The following is a 15,230-nucleotide window of genomic DNA, read 5'->3' on the forward strand; positions in this document are numbered from 1 at the left end:
TTCAACACCAATAAAAAGAAAAAAATATATCCTAAATTAGGTAAATCTAACGAACAAGTAACCTTCACCAATAAAACAAGCTTGACAGTAATACCACAACTAACTAAATCCGAATTTGGAAAACAAAAAACACCGATAAAAAGGAAATTATAAAATTATTTAATTGAATCAATGTTCATATTTTATTTTACTTTTTTTCTAAGAAATCTTTTTTGATCTTAGAAATTTATTAATTATTTACAAAAAAAAAAAATCATCTCATCAATCATCATTGGAACGATGCTAAAACAATTATTGTTTTTGGCGTATAATTAGAAGCAGGAAAAAAAGGAGAACAACGTTCAGTATCAGAAATCCTTATTCTAAAAATGAAAATTTGCGCATTCATGATTTTGGCATCAAAATAACAACGTATATTTTTGAAGCGTAAAAAGGTTATAGACTTGAAAGATTTATAACTTATTTTTTTTTCTTCCGCTTTTTTCACTTCTAAACAATAATAAATTATTTGAAGATAACCAAAATTTTTAAGGAACTAACTAAAGTTTCTAGAAGGAATTTGATAAATAAATTTAATATCACAAAGGGCACTATAACTTTTCTAGTACATATGTACAATAATTAGAAATAGTGTTCAAGATTTCAAAAATGTTTTTGTCCACTCAAGTAGCGAGCTTCATCTTTTGTATAGCAACTATTAGGAAATATTACTGGATTCGCTGTTGGGATACTTCAATCCAGTATGAAGCAAAGCTGGGCTACAAAATCCCGCAGGAAGAGAGAAGTGGATTATTTCTTGGCAAACCGATATAAAACTGGGAGTTCATAATAGTAACTTACAGTTACGTAACAGAACGTGGGTTTAGCATGCCCATAGGTAAGGATGTCGCCCCTGCCCTGGAATATCAAACAAGTGTTACACCCAATCTTATATTTGGGCAGCTATAAAAAGGCCCATAGAGCCCTTGGATAACGAAGAAAGTATTGAATTCTTTCCCCCGTACTAGATTTAGAATAATAATAATAAATAATGCAAAGACAAAATGATAAAAAAATTTCAAAATATTTCTCCTTTTTCTCATCCTCTAGTATTGATGGATTAGTTGAATAGTTGCGACATATAAATATAGTTATCACCATTCTCTATCGAAATTGGGATTTAGGCGAAACTTTTTGAAAATTTACAGTTCCTGGAATACGCAATGTCAAGTAGACCTCTTATTCTCTTATACATGTTTAATAAATAATACTGTATTCTTAGCGTCAGACGTTACTGAACAAATTCATGCTGAGTCCTTTACAGGATGAATTTGCTTAAGAGGGCAATCTGAAAGCGGCTTACCTTCTGTCATGCTAATTTTGGCATCTATGTCTCCTCTTAAACTGGTCCAATCTCAATTTCATGAGGATCGCTTGAACAAATGTGTCCATATGGTTCTTTGTCAAACGTTGCAGAGGAATCAGAGCATTAACAACGAGTGATTTGAAGAGAGTAATCATATGGATTAAGTTGTTCTAACATGTCTTAGACGACCAAAGGTAGAGAGGAGTCATTGATGTCAAAATTGTTCTTAAAGAATAGTTCAAACCACTTTCTGGTTTTCCACGAAGAAATAGCATACAACAAAAATTTGTCAAGTAGCCTCCGCAGCTGAGAAACCCAGTTATGTCCGCAGCAGATGTTGGAAGTGAAAATTTAAGGTCACCTTGAAATTAGACCTGCATACAAAAAAAACAAAAAAACTTTTAGCTATTATCACAGAAATAGAGGAATCAAAAACAAGAAAAACGAGACTTTGGTCTCGTTAACTACCTGGGCAATTATACAAGGTGCATATAACAGGTATGGGCAGAATATCTCTAGAGCATGGTTGGACCATCGGGTTTTTAAAGTAATAAAGAATTTCCGTGATTAGGAAATGAACAGAAATTAGGCAATATGTAGATAGACTCAGAGCAACTATCAACTTTCAGATTATTAGACAAAGAAATTGCAGATTTCAACTATTTTAGTTTCCTTTACATTTTTTTTAAAGAGTTCGTTAACAACTGAAAAAAAATAATAATATTGGCCTTGCTTTAAATCTAAGGCAATAGATTTTATCAATGATGCTACACTAACATTCGATTTTAGTAAAAAATAATAAGTCAACACTTTCTTCTATCAAAGTATCCAATTTTACCTACTATGCTGACATAAGTTTTTTTTAGTAATATCTAATTAAAGGAATTTGCTGTTACTATGCACATATAATTAATTGCATAAATTGTAGTTACGTAATGAAAACAATGCACGAAATAATCTACTTCAAATTCCGATAAATTTTATCCTCGACTGTTATTTAATTAGATATTGTTCAACGAGATTTAAACTGATTTGAGTAGATAACAGTGTAACAAGGAATTTCATTATATAATGAAATATAGATTTTAAATATGTATAATTCATTGTTATTTTCTTTTACAGTGGAGAAAAAAAATCAAGTATTGTGATTAGTGTCAAATTTCCAAATTAAAAATTTTGGGGGCCCTCAGAATTTGTAAAAAGTGTTTCATGTGATGTGAGTGAACGCGTTGCTTAAAATGAATACATGGAAGGAAATTCAAACCTTACACTTTTCGGATAAAATTCCATCATCAGCCAATAGAAAGTCTGAGGAATAATCATTCTACTGAATATAATTTATCTCTTTTCTGAGTTTTCTTTTAACATTTTCAGAACATCGCCTGGCAAGTTTCTTTCAAGCTTGATGACCTAACTACCCATCTAAGGTAGGGAATCTCCAGGATTAAAAGTTACAACAGAAATTTTGCAGAAAGGCAAGACAAAACATACCGAGTTTTGGAGATATGCTGACGAAAGGCAATCAATATTTCGAGAAATTCAATCTAAAAAAAAACAAAAAAACAAATGCACTAACAATTTTTGAAAGAGAAAGTCACTTTGTGTTTCAGTCCCAATTTTCTTACGTGAATTTTAAAAACAGAAAATTAAATATTCAATAATTTTAAATCATATAAGTTGAAAGAATCTAACCCAGATGATGACGTTTTTGGCAAGAACTATGTGACAGCACGTTTTCATTTACGTCACTCTTAAATTTTAACCAATCAAGATTAGAATTATAAGCGATTTTCCTTAACATTTGTGCCAATATATACGCAACTTTTTTGGATGAATATTTTTGAAATTATATTATTGAATCGGGTTATTTTTGGGTCATCAAAATATATTAACGCAAGCAGGGGTTGAAACCTCTGAAAATACATTGAAACAAAAAAGAAGTTTCATAAATACTACGTTATAGAAAATCATAATTGTGTACTAAATACCCTTCATGGGAAAATCTACTTCAACAAGATAACAGCACTTATCCTAAACCTGAATAGAAACATTAGTCCATCCGATTTCTGCCTTTTACACATTATTCTCTAATCGGGAAAATTGGTCCTTATTTTAGATAAAATTCTGGGAGAATTAGCCAGTCAGCATATGCCAACGTGATACGGGGAATATGCTAGGTACTCTCTAGTTGGAGTAGCTCTTCGTTTTGTCAGATAGTTAGTCATGAGGACCTGGAAAGGAACTGAAGGAGAAAGTTTTTCTTCTCATAAGTGCTGACAGGAAATACACCAATGTAAAGACGTTTCATTTCTCCGGTTATGGTAACGCGTATGTAGCTCAATACTGATTAGAACTAACCAACTTGGAAACACAACATTTCTAAATGCCTTTTACAATTTATTTTCACTTTCAAATGAACTCCTATTCTTCAGAAAATTGTGGGTGCGCCCCTGGTTACAAGCAACAACCAACATATAAACCTATTATAAGAATAAAACAAGAAAATAAAATAGTATAAATAGGAGAATCAAAAGTAGTGAGAGACAGTATATGTTGCAAAAGTCGAATAACAACTTTTTGAGAACATCTTACAAAAAAAAATCAAAAATCTTATTTTTTAAGGTCACAATTTCTATTAACCTATCTTTCCCGAAATTGGAATTCTAGCAACACTTCTTAAATGGTAACTTTAAAATAGATAACTAACAGTAGATGGCACTGAACAGGTTTTAACATTTTATGGATCCACCCCACTCTTTCCTCCTCCTTCACACTATGGCTGATATATGCACATTTTACTAGCACTTCCTCCTTGTACAAGGAAGTATTGGAATCGTCACAGTTTTCGGATGTGTGATTCTAGAGAAGCGGTCCATTCAATAGCATCATTTTTACAGAGTGCCCAAATACTAAAACGAACTAGAATGTCTTCTTTGAACTGAGTTTCAAGCAAATTTAATTATAAGTAAATTATGTGAAAGTCCAGTAGGTGTAGACAGACACCAAATTTTTATTGTTGTTGTTATTATTATTTCTGTAATTGAATGTTGCATAATTATAGTATCTAATGTGAATATTGCACTTCTTATCAGCTGGGAGATTCAAGGCCAGTCATGGATATGTATTTTTATTTGATACGTATAGTTTGACAACCGCATCTAACGCCTGGATCCCAGTACCTTTCAGCCTGATTGCCTCTTTAACCATTTCCTAATCATGGAAAATTTTAAAGCACACGTTCCTTGGAGAGCGCTTAATCGCCAGTAAATCCACTTTTTTCCTTTTGCGCCACGATTTGTTTCTAACGAGTCACAAAAGTATGAGCTGTCAGTCTATAGAACCCTCTAATTGACGACACGAAGTAGTTGGTACAGAACTGCTCTTCCTTCTCCCACGAAAAAATCGCCTACTCATTCAAAGAAGACCCTACAAACTACGGTCCATTCAGATCAAAACAAGCCACAGTGGGAACTGGACGGTCTTTGTAGCTAAATAAGATTTTGTTTTTACTCCTGTAATTCTGTTGAAGCCGTGTTTTATCGCTTGAAATTCCAAGTACCAACAAAACTAATTTTCTCTTTAGCGCCCTTGATGAAAGCACCAAAGATATCCAAAATGGAGATGAATAATACAAAAATTGGTACAAAAATAAACACTAACCCAGATAAAAGAAGTGCTTTGCATTTTTATCCCACAACAAAAACTAACTTCCTCCTCAAAAAACAGTATGTACAATGATGCACCCCAGAAGGTGCACAAAAATTCATCAAAATCGTCTTTTCCCAATTTACACAATGAACAGCTCAGATAATCAAGTTCAACCTTCTAAGTAGAGCCACTAATCTATTGTACAAGGATGTTTATTTTTTGGATTAATCTCAACTGGGCGGCATCCCTGACCACATCTATTTTAGATCGTTTAAATCGTTCTCGTTAAAGAGAGCCGATGTTTCTAAAAATTATGATGAATATGCATTTTGGAGCTTATAAAGATTTAGACATCCTTCCAGCAAATTACTTATTCAAATGTCTTTAGTCGCTTTGAATTTAGATTTTAGTAAATTAAAACTTGAACATCTACAAATTCATGTTATTTTCTTGCCTAGTCATTTATTTATTTTTTAATTATCTGTGTGCAATTTAGAAATGACAAGCAGGTGGTGATCTACTTTAAAGAGTAGAAAGAAATTTTAAGCAGAAAATTAATAAAAGCTCACAAATTTTGTGAATATAAGAAAATAGCGTGTTTCAATTCATATAATAAGAAGTCTGGAAATGTTCCATAGAATTTTAAAAGGATTTAGAAGAATTTGAAATGCACTCTCAACATTTCAAGTGCCCAAGAGTTCAAAAGAGCACAAAAGCGAAGAGGAGATAAGGTTATTTAAGTGTTTTCGGAAGTTTACAGATGCTTTTAGCCGAACCTCATCTTAAATTGTGAAGGTCAATTTGACCAGTAAGAGTTGATTTTTTTATTTGGTGATTAGCCAAAGTGATTGCCCTCAAAAACTGATTAAATTTAATAATTATATATTAAATGAAAAAAAGGTGCCTTAAGAAACAAGAGAAAGAAAAGAGAGTTAAAAAAAATCGAATTTACACGTTCAAACAGGTTAAAGTAATATATACAATATTTAGTTGCCTCACCTAGTGGAAACACAGTAAACCGAGGTTTCTTACGACATAATCGAATACAACCTTTACAACGAAAAAGAGATCGCACAAAAGACATCATTTATTTCACATATCACCACACATCACTACACGAGCTGTAAGATATTTTTACTGAAAACAGAAAAAAATAAAATAAAAAATAAAAGAATAAAAAAAAAATGAGGTCTTTTCAAGAATTTATCATAAGTATAATAAAACATTTTTACGACTTAATTAAAGGAGTTTAGGTGAAACAAGACATAAGAGATAAAGAAAAGAAATATATATATAAAAAACAAAATGCTGTTTGTTTAAGGAATGTTGAACTGCGCGACGTGAAAAATAAATTTTTAATTAAACTAATACAAGGCTATTAGTTTTAAAAATGCAGGAAATTCAATTCTTCTTTTTTGTTTTCAATTAAATTAGTAATTTAAATTAAAAATATAAACTACTTCTTGTATAATAAAAATAAATCTTGAACAAAACAATTCCAAGCCTTATTATTAGTTTTATTTTACTTTTTTTTTCTTAAACTTCTAATTTTTTTACTAAATGTTAGGTTGAACAGAGATTCAGTACACTTAGAGGACTTTTGAAAGAAATATACTTCCCAGAACATGCGCCAAAAAAATCGATTTTCATTAAAGATTTTATATTAAACAAAGATAGTCTTTATTTGAGGCTGGTTTACTCGTGATAATTAGGAAATTTACTACGAAAAATTGTCCAAAACAATTAAAATAATAGTTTCTGCTTTAAAAAATGGTATTATTTTAATTTTTGCACTTACAGAAACCAATTAAATCACTAAAACTATGAATGTTTTTCGTCAATACAGGGTAATTATTTACAAAAAGAAAAACCCTCCTCAATAGCAAAAAAAATCATTAAACCGAAGAGTGACACTTAGTTATTGTAACGGGGCAAAACTTTCGCCAATATTCCTATAAGGTGGAGGGGACGTAGAAGAAATAATACGGAAACGCGGCGATTTTACAGCCATGGTTAGCATTCATTTACCACACAGTTAATTATGTATAAAAAGTTATTGGAAACCTGGCGTGACAAGTAGTTGTACTCATAATGTCCAGATTTCTCGCTGCTAACAACATGAAGAGGGACTAACTAGTTTTTAGTTACGTTTCAAGGCTGGAATGCCTGATACCAAATTTTGGGCTGATGTGGAAAAAAACTTGTTAGAAGCGGTGGTTGGAAAAATCAGGTAATTTTGAGCTGAAGAATTAATTACTTATTGCCACAACATGCGACATGCAAGTCCATTCAACTAGCCAATCTGTTGGTCAAGGCGAATGACATAGCTCCGCCGGTAACTCTTATAGACAGTCAACGTTATAATACCAGTTGGAATATGAGATCTCTAGCATTTCGAGAACACAGGATAATAATAATACCTCATACTATAATCATTTTTCCATGTCCTAACTCAAATATATTTTTTTCTGAGGAATATGAGTTTCAGTCACTTCAGAAATGAAAAAAAAAACCTTTACATTTCGAACTATATTTAATTTTATCTTCAGCGCTACAAAAACAAAAAACGAGATATCACAAAGGTAAATCAAAATGATAAATAAATATTATTACAACTAGTTTTAAGTTTAGAGTCTTCATAATAAAATAGTAACCAACCAGATCTCTCGTTGTAGCCCTGAAGAGAAACTAATAGTAGATCGAAACGATGGCGTAAATATTTATTACTTCTAAACTGACCACAACTCAAGATTCCTCAGAAATACTATCTTATAAACGACTGATCAAGAACTGTTACCATCTAATAATTTTCTTAAGACTGTGAATTTTTAAAACAAACATATTTTATTCTTACTAATGGTGTAAAATGTTTAAATTAAGTTTAGAAAGTTTAGGGTAAATCTTTGAGAAAAGAGCATTGATTGACAGGTACAGTTGAGGAGGATTTAATTTTTGTAATTAACTAACCCCTAATAACAGTGTTCTCTTAAATGATGATTTGGGTTTTCCTATGTATTTTAGCGTTAAACAAAATTATTTTCTAACATTAAAATAATTCTTCACAACTGCTACAAAAATGAAATAAACGAAACAATAATTAAAAAGTTGATACTATCATGGTCTTGCACAATGCAGACCCCCCCAATTATTATACAATTGCAAAAATAATAAAAGCTATGTACGAATGAATATATGTATGCACACATGTGGATAGTTGACAGTTAACGTCTAATTAAAATGGCGAGAGGAAGTTACGTTACAAGTAAATACAAAACGAGAGCACAAATAATTACATTGTTATCGAAATCACATTTATTAATGCTAAGAAACATTGTTTTACTTTCTCTAAGACGTTAATTTAATAAAAACTTATTGTAACAAGTCAATTTTTTTTAAATGTTTCGCGATTTTCCCTATTTATATGGGTAAACGTAAATTCAGCGTCTAGATCAGAGGTCACTGGCGCTCGGAATGTTTTCCAGTATACTGCCGGCTTTCCAACAGTGCACTAGTTATTTTGTTTCGATTTTTTTTCTATTTATTGAGTTTTTAAACGTTAGTTAATAAATTAGGTTTACCTGACCGAACCTCATTTTGTTGAAACTAATTAGGAAATTCCCCCAGAAACAAAAAGACTAAAGGATGATGCTAACTAACTCTTTTCTGTAACAAGACTTCTAACATCACAGCTCACACTCTATTCCCAAGAAGAATCCTTTTGAAAAGTTCACTGAAATCCCAACATCACCTTGGAATATAAGCACTTATAAGGTTCTAGACAGGTAAATGGGCAAAACCCGGGTTTTCATTCAGGGCTACAAGACCTGATTAATTCTGAATAATGATACGATACGATCCCATTTGGCAAAATGTGCCTGAACTCGGTCCTTTCAGGGATTTCGCTGCAACGGCATGGAAAGATGTGGAAACCGCTGTCTAATGTTGAATAAAATTACATGTATAATACCTGAATGGGGTGTGAACTAATGTAAATAACCTTTCATAGTCTTGGTATTAGTAATGAAGCTACTCCTAGAAATATCGAATAGTGGCGAGGTCAGATAGTAAAGGTGATGCTAGATAGGATGGTGTACGCCTGGAATCAAAGTAATATATTGTTTGAGTGATGAATGAAAGACGTTTAGAATGACATCTAGATTTTTTTTTTTAATCTAGATGATATCTGTTCTAGATATCAGTGCAATCTCAATAAAAAAAAAACATGAATACTTCATAAATATAACTGCATAAATCATTGACAAAATTTTGGCCCGAGAATGCAGTATGACTTGTTAACGAAAAGAAAAGCAATTATTGCAGAACAATGTATGTCTGGGCAATATTCTGAAGAAACATTGTGATTCTGATTAATTATTGCAACATTATGTACGTTTAACTTAAATTTAATTGATTGTTCTTACGATTGTTGTTACCCCATTTTAAAACCAAAATCATCAAATATATTTTAAATTATATTATCTAATTTACTTCCACTGAATTTTTTTAATAACGAAAATAACAAAACTAATAATTTAGCGCGAATACATAAAACCCGCATTGCGACAAATATTATTCTAAAAATTAGCATTATGTATAAATTTCACTAAACTTACTAAAATTTGGTATAGTATATTTGAATAATTAATAAATCCATAAAATTTAATGTGACTTCAAATGTTAAGATCATTAGGAAATTCGGATTGAATCATACATCTAATTTTATGTCGATGATGTATGTCGACAAGGGATATTACTATATTAAACTCTAGACAGCTTTCTACTTTAGATCTTAATTATTACTAAAATATTAGAAAAGAGGTGGACAGAGAATTGTTGAAGATTAATGAAACATTCAAACAACGAAAATTACTTAAAAACCTAGTTAAAAAGATTGAAATAAAAAAAAGGAAGTTACGATCAACATTAATGGATAAATGATCAAATGCACGCTGCAGACGAATTTCGTTAACTACTTGACACCTTAGTTTAATTCATTTTGCCTGCGCTAAGAAATAAGAGGTATACAGCCCTCAAACCATACTGATCACCCACGCTGTCTAGGGAATTGCTAGGGTAGGTTCCAGCTTAATAATTTAATTAATATATTCGAAAATCAATTACACTATTTGGGTGGTTTTCTACTAAGCGAGTGCATGATTAGATGAGGATCATTCTATGTCACTAATTAGGTACAGATTCCAATAAGGCCATACAGTTTGAGGAAAATGAGACTCCCTATTGGGACAAAAAGCATCTACCTCTGTTGGCAGATAAACAGGAATGAAAACATATCCCATTCCCTAAGCTACTATTTTATCTGAGCACCTCAATTGATAGTTTTAATTTGGTGTTCTCTAAGACCAAATTATTGGGCTCGTTGTTACTGAATAGAACTGACGGCAAAAATATGGGCCCACCTTTTTTCCCGTACTATAAAGACGGAATCCACTGGAAAAACATTTGAAATGGTCACAATCTGGACGGCTTTGTTCTATAAATGCGAATGAGTGGACTATCGAGAGATATGCCGAGTATTAAGACTACTCCCGTGGTATGGAGAAATTCGTTTTAATAAAAACGTTATGATTCATAAAAACAAGATTTACGTTGAAATGATGATGCAATCTAGTTTTTTTTATATATTTTACAGTCCAAGTCTTCAGATTTATACTACCTTCATCTTCAGGGACGTTCTAAAATTAAATATAAATTGAACTGCATCACCATTTCTAATCTTTGTTTAGAAGACATGTCCAACCGTGTTCTACAACAGAAAATTATTATTCATACTACATTTGGACACATCATTTAATTTTTAAAAAGTACATTTATAAAAAAAAAAAAAATCATAAAAGTGGGTTCTTTAATTAAAGATCTAAAAATACAATAATTTCGTTTTAATTTAAGCATCTATTAATAAAATATCTACGTGTCAACAATAGACCCCAAAATTAATTTTCCAGTGGATGAAGAGTAGTAAAAGGCGAACTTTAACTGCTTTTCTTTTTTTTCAAAATTATAACACTACCATAGGATTACCAATTCGTCAGAAAGAATATCCCCAATATGATAAATACTAGTGTACACAAAAATAAATTTAAAAAACGAAATTGGACTTCATTTTGTGCAACAAAGAACAGTATTAAATGCAACAGAACTATCAAATAAAATTAGTTGTAATTGCTTCAGAAAATTATTTTAAAAAAGTAAAAGCAATGAATCTTACAAAATCCATTAAGCTTAATATCATTAAATGATAAATTTGAAACAATTTATTCACAAAAATTAAATAATTATCATCTCAAATACAATACTGACTGTACAATAACACAAATAACAAGCTATTATTGTCAATTAAAGTGCTTCTATTACATAAATTGATTTGTGCTAAAAGTGATAACCACAAATAGATATGTATTTAAAGGATCAGGAAATACAAAAAATAAAAAAAATAAATTCAATCCAACATTTAGAACATTATCAAATTTGAAGTAAGTTGGTTGTACTATTAAACGTCGAAAAACATCTAATCTTACCCCCAAGTATGATATTAGCGGGGAGACTTGGTCACAATAACCCTAAGATGGCTAGAATTGTCACTGCTTCTAAGTCAACGAATGTTTCATCCAAGAATAATCAGACGAACTTTAGAACAAAATATTTTTCTCATCAAAAAACCAGCAAAAGAACAGAATAACGTTGGAATAAGGCTTTGTCTTAAACATAGTACGCATTAGAAGGTTGCAGGCAGTTTTTAACTGAGGAGATCTAATGTTGCTGAAAATTAAAGATAAACGAAAAAAATTGAAACAGATACTTGGCCCAGATACCCGACTTTTGATCTCAGTTCAAGAAATTTTACTTGTTTGTTGGTGATTACCTAAGTCGTACAAATAGGAGATATTTTTATGCCAATATAAATAGCGAATTATATCAATTTTAGATCAAGTTGAATTTTAATATCAGATATTAATTAAAGTGTCCTATTTTTAACAATCAGAGATGTCCTCCTTTCAACTCATACACCAAAATAAGCCAATGCGCATATTAGTAGCAAAAAAAATTAAAAAGGAAGAGATTAAATCAAACCCAGATAAAGATCAAACTCTACGAGACATACCAAAAAATAATATTTAGGGTTGCTTTATAAGTTTATAAAAAAGTATTTTTTTAAAAAAAGGTTATATATGAATTAATTCTGCGACATACGAAAATGATTAATTCTTCGCGGTTTTTTTCTTAATCTTCAACAGAATTTTGAATGATTTACTTTAAGCTAAGTACAAGTTCTTTGTGCTAGGCAAGTGACTTAAGTCAAGGCTTTTCTTGTTCAATCGGAATGTCTATGTGGAGTTCACTTGGTATTCCACACTTAGAGAGTAGGATAAGGCTCAGAACACATCTACAATGTGACAATTAATTGTTGTTATTGATTAACAATTACTTGTTAATAATTACCTTTCCAGATCACAACAAGAGATTATAAGCAAAAACTAATTGGATTTTGTATAAAGAAAGCGTTTCTCCAACTATGTCTCAACCGGAGGCATTTCTGCATTAAGTTTACCTTGATTAGTTTATTAAAAAAGAATTGACTTGAAGTGAGCTTTCTCCAAAAGAATCCTTAAGTTCACACTCCCGACTGCAGCTGTAGAGGAAACTTCACACAATTACCAAAAAACTTGCAGCACATGAATTAGGTAACCATCCAATCGACCCAAATCATAAACCATTCGACAGGATTTTCAATAAGCTCGACGTTAACTTAGGTCTCCAGAAACCACACTCCTGAAGTAAAACCATTTATCAAATATCATGAGATTCAATTCATCATAATAAAAATTTACTTCAATAATCTGAGAAACAATGGACCAATACAGTCAGGCCAATCCTACCTCGGGGAGAAAGATAAGAGAAGTGAGGTTACACGTGTGGTAAAACTAATGGGTCTTCATTTACTTAGTACTGTTTACTCCGAATTTATCCTAACTTCAATCTACTCAAGAAGGACGCGATGACATCTTTTTAAAATTGAATAGAGTTCTTACGCAATAACACAAGGTGTCGGTCCTTAGTAAGCGAAGATTTGAATCAGGAAACTTCTCTCTAATCCAACTTAAAGCTCAGACCTAGCATCGCACCATTACTACCTTTGCCACACCACGATTCGCTTTTTTTTTTTTTAAAGAAAAACAAATTTACTATCACGAGAGAAATTAAAACTGGGCTTATTGCAGTTGTAAGATCAATTTTAGTATGAGAAGAGTATGAAATTGGTGGCTCATAGATAGGTATTTGTATTAACCAAAATCATTTTAGCGTTGTAGTTTAGGAAGGTTGATGGTCTATAATTTGGGAGCAATCTTGGTAGGTGAATAATCAAATTTTTAAAGATAAAAAAAAACAAAAACTAATAGTACTTGTTTAATAAACCCAGGAAAAATTTGCTTCTTAATAAGTAAAAATTATTTAAATTTATAAATTAAATTTATGTTATATTTTTCATACACATAAAAGACAAATTAAGAGGTGTAAGAAAAATAATCGATCGAAATTAATAAAAGTAAAAAAAAAATTAAATACTAAGAAGTAGAAATAAATGAGTTTTTTTTTTAAAGAGTTCTTGAACTGTTGTAAAGATGGGTGGAGCTCAGGGTGTTAGGTCCAAAATGCTGTTCAGTCCTGGGAGGGCTAATTTAACTAGGATAAAATGTAATACATTTATTACTGGATTAAATTTAGTGTCATATTGGTGCATTTAAAAAATATTTAATAAATGAAGAAAAGAATTTTGTTTTTAACTTTCGATTAGTGTTTTCATTGTACAATACTTAAATAAAATGCATTCCCTAAAATTTCTAAATGTAAGAGAAAGCAAACCAACAACTGAAAGACTAAATTACTCTATTACCCCAAATTAAATTAAATTATTGAGAGCGGGAGCATGTCCAATAAAATGAGGCTGTGAAAACTTATCCAACCATTACTCTCTTTTTGAGTTAAAAAAAAAGAGGTCAAATTTGTAGAAAAAAAAAAAAATTAAGTGAGCACTCACAACCGATAGGACCATACACCGTTCTGAAATGTTGCTTTCAAGGGAGCCTAACATCCCCCCCTCTGGAAATGTCCAAAATTAAAATTTTCAAGTAAAAATTATTAAAATAAAAGTTATAGACAAGATAAATAAAAGTTTTGTACAAAATAGTTGTACGTATGCAATCTGAATATTAAAAAATATAAGTGGCCCTAAGAAAAAATGAGTCATTTTCTAAAAAAATCTAAAAAAAAATGGAAAAGTCATTCACCTAATTGGTGCGTTCTGTTGAGGGACCTGATCACTAAATTACGGCTTCTCTTGAAGGATAATGAGTTTTAGCCATTCTGCAATTAGGTGTTCTGAGGTATATTAATCGTACTAACTCTCAAACCAATTCCTAAAAAAAAACTTTTCATAGCTAAGAGAAGACCACTAACTTTTATATCCTGAGAAAATTCAATAAAAGTATAAAGATAAAATACTAATAAGTATAAAAAAATAGTTTGAGTGCACGAGTTCTCCCACCCTGCAGGGATAGTCGACAATTGAAATTTCGATGAGCCCGCAGGCAATTTCTCTAGCTAACTCATTACACAAATGGTTCACTTAAGAGACTACATTTTACGAACAACCACTATCACTTGTAGGAACCATAATAGATCTAGTCCGGATAGATTTGGCTTTAAAGCCACTCCTTATCTCATCTAATCCATTCAGAAGAGAATAATAGAAAGTAAAAACAGAAAAACATCAGAAAAGTACCAAATGTTTCCGATGAATTAACCATACTTTTAAAGCAACAGTTAGTCAAAATTATTAAACATGATTTTACAGCAAATTTCAATTGAAATCAACAAAATTTCATTTCATTAACTAAAATAGGAAAAAATAATTAATTACTTATATTATTAATAATTATTATCCAGTACAATCACTACCAGAGTCGTTTTAATCTGTCTCAAATTAAACGCAATAGAAGAGTAAGGTTATTTTATATGTATAAAGAACATCGATTAAATCCAAATAAAATCTCATCGATTAAAATTAGAAAGCAAATTATGCGCGATATACAGATGAAAACATAAAAGAGAAACAATAATTATACTAAGCATTAACATTGAAATTAATAATAATTAAAGTTATATCATTTAATGTTTTAATTCGTCAAATTTAATTAAAAGAACGGAACAAAAAAGTATT

General features: G+C 30.9%; 1 protein-coding gene across 14 annotated transcripts in view; it reads right to left on the bottom strand.

Moving 5' to 3' along the window:
• LOC141453141 (glycogen synthase kinase-3 beta-like) overlaps positions 1 to 15,230 on the bottom strand; it is a 42,320-nt gene that overhangs the window by 24,218 nt on the left and 2,872 nt on the right. Inside the window, exon 3 of one of the 14 annotated variants that reach the window (XM_074125946.1) lies at positions 5,993 to 6,130. The exons of the other annotated variants lie outside the window; for them this stretch is intronic. Within the exon in view, the coding sequence (XP_073982047.1) occupies positions 5,993 to 6,080 (88 nt within the window). The 5' untranslated portion in view covers positions 6,081 to 6,130. The remainder of the gene's footprint in view (positions 1 to 5,992; positions 6,131 to 15,230) is intronic. 14 annotated transcript variants of the gene reach the window in all.

The sequence above is a fragment of the Rhodnius prolixus genome, unplaced genomic scaffold (genome assembly GCF_049639745.1).
Source record: "Rhodnius prolixus isolate KJV_2025 unplaced genomic scaffold, Rpr scaffold_3, whole genome shotgun sequence".
Classification (NCBI taxonomy): Eukaryota; Metazoa; Arthropoda; class Insecta; order Hemiptera; family Reduviidae; genus Rhodnius; species Rhodnius prolixus.